This window comes from Triplophysa rosa, linkage group LG24 (genome assembly GCF_024868665.1).
Source record: "Triplophysa rosa linkage group LG24, Trosa_1v2, whole genome shotgun sequence".
Classification (NCBI taxonomy): domain Eukaryota; kingdom Metazoa; phylum Chordata; class Actinopteri; order Cypriniformes; family Nemacheilidae; genus Triplophysa; species Triplophysa rosa.
Window position 1 is genome coordinate 3,967,689 of NC_079913.1, and position 9,668 is coordinate 3,977,356.

The 9,668-nt window shown below is 41.0% G+C and overlaps 1 protein-coding gene across 4 annotated transcripts; it reads left to right on the forward strand.

Annotated features, from left to right (window-relative positions):
• Positions 1-371: 371 nt before the first annotated feature.
• tulp3 (TUB like protein 3) lies at positions 372-9,607 on the forward strand. 4 transcript variants are annotated; one of them, XM_057324022.1, is made up of 13 exons: positions 458-489; positions 3,567-3,656; positions 3,822-3,863; positions 4,578-4,629; positions 5,797-5,959; positions 6,205-6,393; positions 6,618-6,745; positions 6,865-7,056; positions 7,147-7,259; positions 7,397-7,514; positions 7,607-7,705; positions 7,797-7,968; positions 8,074-9,607. In XM_057324022.1, the coding sequence occupies exons 1-13, from the start codon at positions 473-475 to the stop codon at positions 8,205-8,207; spliced, it is 1,509 nt and encodes a 502-aa protein (XP_057180005.1). In that variant the 5' UTR covers positions 458-472; the 3' UTR covers positions 8,208-9,607. The 4 variants fall into 4 exon arrangements, with proteins under 4 accessions (XP_057180006.1, XP_057180005.1, XP_057180004.1 ...); XM_057324023.1 differs by lacking the exon at positions 3,567-3,656 and having other exon boundaries at positions 372-489; XM_057324021.1 differs by lacking the exon at positions 458-489 and having other exon boundaries at positions 504-3,656.
• Positions 9,608-9,668: the final 61 nt, after the last annotated feature.

Sequence of the window (9,668 nt, forward strand, 5' to 3'; positions counted from 1 at the left end):
TATGTTATATTTTGTATTTAAATAGTTTTATGTTATTAGTTAGATAAATAAATACGTTTTGAAAAAAATAATATACATCCGCACTTACAGAAGACAGCGTTGTCACGTGATACCTTTCTCATCGCTGGCAATGGCTCAATCGTTAGTAACTACTGGAAAGGAAAGATTATTGCTGGTTGCTCAGGGGTAATACTTTTTCAGACACCTCATTTATCACACATATAAAAATATTCTAACATTTGGGGTAAACATTTCTTTTATAAAATAAAGAAACAAACAAAAACTCTTGAATTTACTCACTTACGTTGAATAGAGAATTGTCTTTCCTGGCCATCGCGCACCCCCTGGTGGAAGGCGCGTTCATCTGCCACAGCCCGCGCATGCGTGCAGGTGGAGTCACGGCCGCAGCGGGTTTGCTCACAGGGACGCGACGCTGCAGCAGCGGACGAATCCATAGCAACGGCGGATAAACATGAGTTACTACAGCAGGTAAGACACATCGATGAAAACACACTTCTCAGAAATGATCAAAAAGTGACGCCCGGTCAGGGACTGATGTGCGCGCGAGCGCCTGTGTGTGATCGACACGAGTGTCTTTCGGAACTTTTCTGTGTTTTTTCTTCGGCTCCTGTTGCGTTTCGTACGAGCTGTAACGTTAACATCAGCCAGAGCTAAAAACACAACGAAACACTCAGGAATTCACAAAAGAAGACAACATCACGACAAGAACAGTTAAAATCGAAAGAAAACAGAGAAATAAAGAGAAAAGAAAGCTAAGTAGAGGGTGAATTCATGCATGTGAAGGGGTGTAACGGTAGAGGAACAGTTAGCTGGGTGATAACAGAGACCAGACGACCACCACACAGTCTTCTATACATTAACCTAAAAACAACGTTCATGGTAACTTTAACGTTCGTAAATCACAGCAAATCGCTCCACAATTAATTTATTCCGATAAACATGATACATTTTCATCTGTCAAAGCCAAGCATGACTGAACTGCTTCAATTCGTTAAAGGTATTCAGACGTGTTCATGTTATATGTCATTAGTTCTCTTTGTCATTTTCATCAGTTATTGCCTAAACAGATGCCAGTTGTGAATTTCAAGTTTGTGACGCTGTGGTGTGACGTCATTATGGCCGGTTTATTCAGACTGTGGCGATATTGATGATCATCACTGTACAACGGAACCGCGTTTTTGCATTGTGACATTCGCATAACCGTTCTTTACTGTTCTTCTGTGGTTGTTTCATTGTTGAAGCTTTCCAGGAGATTTGATGGAATTCTCAGCCTTAAGGCTAAAATACACTACAAGACTTTTGCTCAGATTTTCAGTCTGGACTTGTTGCAGAAAGTCTGTGCCAGTCTGCAGATTTGATCAGTTAGTGTGATTCTATCTGAAACTTTCAAAAAGTCTGCAAGTGTATGATGTCTAATTAAAAAAAATATCTGTTCAGATTTTAAAAGGCTTTTCCAGCCGTTAGTCTCAGATGTTTCTCCTATAATTGTGTAGGAGAAATAAAAAAGAATCAAACGAAAGTGTAATTGTTGGAACACATGACGAGTATGGAGTGTAAAATGAATGTAGATTGCAGAGATAAAATAATCTGGATTTGGGTGAATGTGATGAGAAATGTTTGAGTTGATATTGAGATCTTCAATAATATTGACTTTTGATTGCAGACTTGACAAATCTGAGCTCAGTTTGACACATTGTTGACATCTCTTCTCAAAGTCTAATGACAGAGACATTTGTGACATTGCTGACTCTTTTTCTCAGGAGAAACATCTGAGACACAGATGAGACTTTACTCTTCATTTAATTTCATTGATGGTTAAGAGAAATAACTGTGATATATAAGAGATCATCTGTGATTTTTCTGTGCTGATGAATCTGCTCAACACTTGTGAATGTGTTACTGCTCGAGATCTTCGGTCGTCCTTGAGTCTCATCTGAGCTGATTGTGTGTTTGTCAGGATCATTTTCAGCATCTTCATTCTTCACTCATGTGTCTTGTGTATATTTTCTCTTCTTAACATCATGTTTCGGCTTACGTAAAAGGACAGAACGTTTGTGTAACAGACTGCTTATGAAAGCATATGATGTGAAAAAAACAAACCATCTTTCATCAAATGATGTACTGCAAAAACATAAAGATCTCTCAGACTGGATGAAGATCATTTTTATGTATCTGTGCAATTTTTTCAGAACTATTGATTCATGCATTCTTTTTCTCTTTTAATTATAAGCCATGAACTCAACTAGAATCAGAGCATTATAAATAGTTTATGAAAAACAAAAGTACACTAGTGTTCATGAGTTTTCATTCAGAGGGACAGAGAAGCGGTGAATGATGTCACAGTGTCTTGGTTGGGTCTGATGAATGAGTCTTATAGAGTGTTATTATGGGTAATTATGGTCTGATTAGTCTCAATTAGCTGAATGCGGAGGTACAGCAGAGCCTGAGATTGCTATCATCAGGGACGCGAAAGGAAATGACACGCTGCGAATCAGACGAATGTGGTTTGCATTTATATTCATTATAATTTACGCAGCAGACGGCCGCGTACCAAACGTACAGAAAAAAACTCTATAAATCACAGCCATTGTTGCTGTCTGTATTTTTTAGCTCAGAAGAATCCTGTCAGATGATCACTGATCATTTCAATCTGATCTCAACCGTGCACTGATTACATAAATCGCTGTTTCTCATTTCACTGTTTGCATTGAGGTCTTACAAGCACAACAGCAGAAAAACAGCATCTTCAAATGATGTTTATCACTCAATATTTAGCATTTTTTCGTCTGATACAGCCATAATTCAATAGTGTATTCGATTAAAAGTGACTCAGTGCTGGTGGTACACATCTGTGAGTGTGTGTGAGCATTCAGATGGGGAAGTGTTTGTAGTTCACTGATGTATCGGTTCCTCACCGCACACTCAGTAGCGTCCTGCTTTTCAAAGGGCGTCTCTGGGGTGTTGTTGTCATAGTAACCAGCGACCCCGAGGGCTCACCTGCATCTGGTCCCTCATGACCTGAACACACTCGAACCTGGACACACACAGATTCACACACATTCGACACGGACGCAATGAAGAGCTCTTTACAGCCCGCTTACAGCCGCTGGTCATACAGGTACACACGCACGCAAACACACACACACACACACACACACACACACACACACACACGTGAAACAGAGGTTTAGTAAGGAAATGTGCTTGTGTAAAGTTCTACAGGTTTGTGTTTAATATGAAAGTGTGAGTTCTCAGGAGAACAGTTGTGTGTTTGCAGTAATTGACAGTGTTATGATTGGACTGTTGTTGACTGTTTAGTGTACTGAATGTTTCTTCACAAGTAAGTGAGTGTAGATAATGTTTGTGTTGTGTTGATCTCTAATGAGAGCTGCAGACCCACAGAGAACCGAAGTTTCCACCCGTCACACTCACCTGTGGATTATTAGTTCTTTCTCTCTCTCTCTCTCTCTCTCTCTCTCTTTCTTTCTGTATTTCTCTCTCTCTCTCTCTCTTGTCATGTGTGTGTTATGTGCTGTTACCTCAAGCGCAGGACAGGTAACCACGGCTACACAGGTGTCACATCAGACACTAGAGTGTGTCATCTTACCTCGGTCACACATGAAACATTCATACAGGTGCGTCTTAAGATGCCTGCTCACACATATACTGTCACACCTGCAGTCGCTGTGAGTTCAGCGCTCGCCTCCTCATCTTCATCTCTGATGTTCTCCTCACTAACACACTCTTTTTGCTCTTGTGTTTTCTCCTCTTGTCTGTTTCATATCACCATGGAAACGAAGACCCTCAAGTTCATCTAGCTTCGCGTCCACCACCATGACCAGGTACCACACACGCATACACACTGCCTGTAATGAATCATCATGTTGCGGGTTTTTGTCTAGGTGTCGTGGTTGTTGGTCTGTTGCTAGGTGCTTGCTAACTAGCATTTGTAATAAATGGTGTCCAAGTTTATCAAACTGTACTCGTCCTCATAGCCTTCATTTCTGTAGTGAGAATAGAAGAGAATCAGTGCACTGTGTTTGTGTGTTTGTACTGTTTTATGCATCTGCATGTGTACGTATGTGGGTGTTTGTGTGTATTTTTAGACGTGTGTGTAGGTGAGATTTTTTTATCATGGTCTCTTTGGTTTGGGTGACTCTTGTTGCCTAGCAACACAGTGAGAGCACTGGCCGGCTACTAGCGCCTGTTCTTTCACTGTCACACATCAGATTGATCAGGAATGATTCAGTGATGTCTGGATTAACTTTCGCACCGCACCATTCCCAGTGTGGACAAAATGTAAAATTATTATAGGTTCTAATGTCTTTTGTGGTGTCGCATTGCACCGCCTCCGGTGTAGACGCGGTGTTAGAAATGTTTTTTGTGGAAGGGTAAACGTAGTGCAGCCAGTGCATTATACTGTGGATTATACAACGAATTACACAAACATTTTCACATTTATTTTTGAAACATTTGCTTTAATTTTGTACCTGAATACAAAAGTGTATAGTCTTTATCCACACAATGATGAAAGTGTTTGTTTTGTTGTGTTTCAGCACAATGGAGGACGACAGTCTGAGTCTCAGACAGCAGAAGCTGGAGAAACAGGTGAGACACACACACATGAAATCCAGTGTATAGACCTCCATTAATTTTATATAAGGTCGATGATATTGTGTGTCCACTAAACCTCACAGAAACATGTGCACAGCATTAGATTAAAAGAAAAACATGATTGGGTTGAGTTCTAATTCAGTAAGAGGTAGCAAACTTCTGCAACGTTGATATTTCACCATTATAGAACTAAACCTGAACCACACACACAAGCTTTTTGTTTGTAAAAATGAATCCCCCAAATATAGTTAAGTGAGTACACACACACACAACGCCATGTTATTTCCGTTACGAGCGCTCACATTATTTCCTGTTTGAAACAGCAGGAGGTAAATGAATGCATCTGTTAGCATAACTCTGTGTCTGTGTTGATCTCTTTTTCTCTCTGCCACTGCCATCACATCCCTACACACACACACACACACACACACACACACACTGGTGTAAGGATGAGTATAGTGTCTTCAGCTATGTGGGTGTATTTGTTGGAATGGTACTCTGTTTCGTCGTGTATGATTTCAGCTGACACTCTCAGTGGCTTGATCACTTCCTGTGCTATATATCACTGTTTTCAGTTTCTCTTGTAATGAAATCAAATCATAATCTATCGCTCATGTTTTCTCAGTATTGAGTCTTGTTTTAGAAACAGAATTACTCGATTCATCTGTACATATGAGGTATGAGGAACTTACTGTATATTTGAAAATGTGCGCTGCGTTCTGTGAATTTTGAGAAAGTGTTGTACGAACTTAAACACGATATCTGTGTATGTATTGATGTGTATGAGTATCTCAATTGCTAGAATGAAATTTGTTTAATCTCGATCACATATTTATCAGCAACATAACATTATCAATTATCATTATAGAATATTTAAAAAAAGAAAGATTATAAAAATATAATTAAAACATTCAAACAACAGAGCATTCAAGGACTGTAGCTCTATATTCAGTTTCCATAGAAACATCAGCATCTTTACGTCCTGCTGTATTACCCAGGCTCCACGGTGAGCCTGTCTCATAATCTGATTGGATATTCTCTTAGAAGCCTCTGGCCACATTAACCCACAGTTGAGCACAACTGGTTCTGTGTTGATCTGCCCGTTTGGACAAGATTTTGTTTTTAGCAGTAATTCATGTGACATGGGCATTGTGTCCACAGAGGGCGCTGTTGGAACAGAAACAGAGGAGGAAACGTCAGGAGCCACTGATGGTTCAACCCAATCCAGAGGGACGGCCGAGGCGCTCACGGCCCCGCCGCTGTGAGGAGCAGGCGCCCCTCGTAGAACCTCGCGTCAACACGGCCAGTGACATCATCTTAGACGGTGAGCCTTCATATGCTCACTTTAAACTTATGACGTTATTTCAGTTTCACCAGCAAGAAACATGCTGGATTTTTTGATGAATTAACTTTCTTACATATTTTTAGAATTTGGGTGGTTCATGTTGTGTTGATTGATTGTTCGAAACAGTGGGATGAATCAGTTAATTTGGTTATTTGGTCTATCTCTTCGTCTGTGTTTACTGTGTTTTTTAGATTATTGGATGTGTGTGTTTGTTGGTTTGTCAGGTATTGACGGGCCAGCGGCACTGCTGGGTTCAGAGGGTCTAGATCTGGGCAGTAAAATCCAGGTTTTCAATCCCGTCATTCAACCACAACAGCCGTCCCCCCCAACCACAGAAGAGCTCGAGACAGACGCAGATACTGAAACACTGCTCGAACCCAAAACAGACATACACACACTACTGCAGAGACGCGGTGAGACACACACACTGGACACGTGCTGTTGTTCAGACTGTGATTTTAACTCTGGGGAATCTTTACAAAAATGTCAAAGTTAGCACACAGTTCCTCTGTAGTGTGGTTAGATGTTGAAGTGTGTTTGTGTGTCTGGGTAGATTCAGTGTAAATGACAGCGTGACTCTCAGAGATGGAGCTGTTGTTTCTCATCTTCTGCTCCCCAAACTCTCTGTTCCTCTCAGGACTCTCTGGCAGCATGAACTACGATGAGGCGAGTGAAGATGATGAAGATGATGAGAGAAGCCGCTCTCTCTCTCCACACACTGAAAGCACGCGGCCCGCATCAGCGTCCAGCAATAAATCCACCACGGTGAGATCCACGGGAGCTTTCTGAAACTGTCAGAGGAATTATACGTTTCATTGGAATCTCAATATTCTGCGTGACACTCAATCTGAAATTATTTCTGTCATTTATTTATTTTATTTCAGGAGTGTGTTCCTCTAAATTCCCCGACCGCTGAGGGCTCCTCCATCGAGGTGGATAATCTGGAGGAGTTCGTGCTCCGTCCGGCTCCGCGGGGAGTGACGGTCAAGTGTCGCATCTCACGGGATAAGAAGGGCATGGACCGCGGCCTCTACCCCACGTACTTCATGCACCTCGAGAGGGAAGATGGCAAGAAGGTGAAGATCCGTCACATTCACACGCTTCTGCTCACATAAATCCTCTCTCGCTCATGCTCTCTCTTTCTCTCTCACTCTCTCTCTCTTCAGGTGTTTTTATTGGCTGGACGGAAGAGGAAAAAGAGCAAAACATCAAACTATCTGATCTCAGTAGACGCCACAGATCTGTCCCGCGAGGGCGAGAGCTTTATAGGAAAACTGAGGTGAGGCCACAAGACTTTTACTGTTTACAGTCATCTGACTGATCTGATCACAGACAGAACACACACTTGATGGTGCTGATGTAATGTCAGGGGTACACGGGTGTGTAACTCAGGCTGACGCTGTGTGTTTGTCACAGGTCTAATCTGATGGGAACTAAGTTCACGGTCTATGATAACGGCACAAACCCCACGAAAAACCCTGGAGCTCTGCTGGAGGAGAACAACACGCGACAGGAGCTCGCGGCTATCAGCTATGTGAGCCTAGAGAGACTCTTTCACACACACACGCATGCTTGCTTCTACTGTCTCTGATCTAGCCCAGTGTTAACGAATGTCTCTCTTTTCAGGAGACTAATGTTTTAGGATTCAAGGGCCCACGGAAGATGACGGTGATTATTCCTGGCATGAACATGAATTTTGAACGGGTTCCGGTTCGGCCCACATGTGTAAGTGCTCACATCTGTCAATCACATCATCATTATGGGTGTAGAGACTGTGACGGGACTGAATCATTGTGTGTGTGTGTGTGTGTGTTAGGAGCAGGAGTCTCTGCTGAATAAATGGCAGAATCACTCACTGGAGAATCTGATAGAGCTACACAATAAAGCCCCGGTGTGGAACGACGACACACAGTCCTACGTGCTAAACTTCCACGGCAGGGTCACGCAAGCCTCCGTCAAGAACTTTCAGATAGTCCACGACAACGACCGTAAGTTACCTGACTTTAAAGCACATGATATTATGTAGAACAGAAGTGTCTGTCTGTTATGTACAGTAGTTACACTGCAGTGATTGTGTGCTGTTGTGTTTTTAGCCGACTACATTGTTATGCAGTTTGGCCGGGTGGCAGAAGACATCTTTACTCTGGACTTTAACTACCCCATGTGTGCGCTGCAGGCCTTTGCCATCGGCCTGTCCAGCTTTGACAGCAAACTTGCCTGCGAGTGACCCCTTGACCTGTTACCCAGCTCAACGCGTCTCTTCATGAAACACACGCACATCTCCTGCGCTCAGGACACAAGATCACAATTCACCTGTCCTCCCTGTGGACGGCAGGTGAATGGAGGATTTGTGAAAACTGACAAGCTGAATTATGTTCTGTAAGAGAAACACATGAAATCATCTTTTCTTGCCTGTGCAAACAGGAACAGTTTGATGATACTGATGGTGTTTTTTAAGATATTGTCCTGAATGATCTTCCAAAAAAGAATACACGCTCACCAAATACTTTAATGGAGCAACAGAGAAAAAAACTGAAGAATATTTTAGGTTTTCAATTGATCTCCTCTGTGCTGTTCTTATGGATTTGAAGCAGAAATTGATATCATGAATCACAGAAAGTTTGTCAATAATATACTTGAGTTATATTTTGTATTTAAGCCTGTTACTATGACCATTGAGGTCTTTTTGCATTAAGACATTATTTGGCATAAATTGATCAATTTTAACCCTCATTTTGGTGTTTGTGTAATGCAAGGAAATCACTCTGCTTACCGTAATGCAATGAAACAAAAGTTATACTTTATTTTTGGCAGTAGAATTAGTTGTACTGGCTCAAATTACATAAAAACAGTAATGTTTTGCTTATATACTGCACTAAACAGTACTAAATTATTGTATTACAATAATGAGCATTATTGTTAATGTCAATGCAATACATGTAAATAATGTCAAAATGCAAAATATGCTTCATTCTTTATATAAAGTATGTTATTACATATTGTAATTTGAAACTGGGCATGTTTTTGCTCAAGTTCACCCGTTTACTTTTATTATTAGGACGACATTCATGTATTTCTACATTTGTGTCAGTGGTCTGGACTTTTTTGCCTTTTAGTTATTGAATCTTGATTTCAGAGATGTCAAAGAAAACTTCAAACATGTCCTCCAGACAAAAGAGGAGAAACGTGTTTCTTGTTTCGTGTTTCGGTTATGTTACCTTAAGAAAAGTGTTTTCTTCACTGTGTGCTTGTGTTCACCTTGTAAAACTGACACACATTTCTTATAGTTATTACGGCTGCTGCATGGATTGTGAAAGTTGCCTTAATGTTGCTGTGGTGTAAATAGTGCCTGAATACTGTCACAAGAGTGCTTACATCATGAGAAACTGTCGAAAAACATTCAAGCACATTTGTTGTTTCTTAGTGTGTGAGCTGTTGTTTTTATTTGTGTGATTGATGTTTGTGTAGATATTCATCATGTTGTGTCAGTCGGCCCAGAATGTACTTATTAAAAACAATCCCTTTTTATTTCACACCCATAACCAATTTGCACAAACTTTATTTTTTTGTTGTGGAAACAATTTTTAAAGATCATAATATTAAACAAACAAATTACCTGGCTCTTAACAGTGTCACTGTTCCTGTCAGATTTTACAGTGTCACACAACCTGACAAAACCAGAAAGATG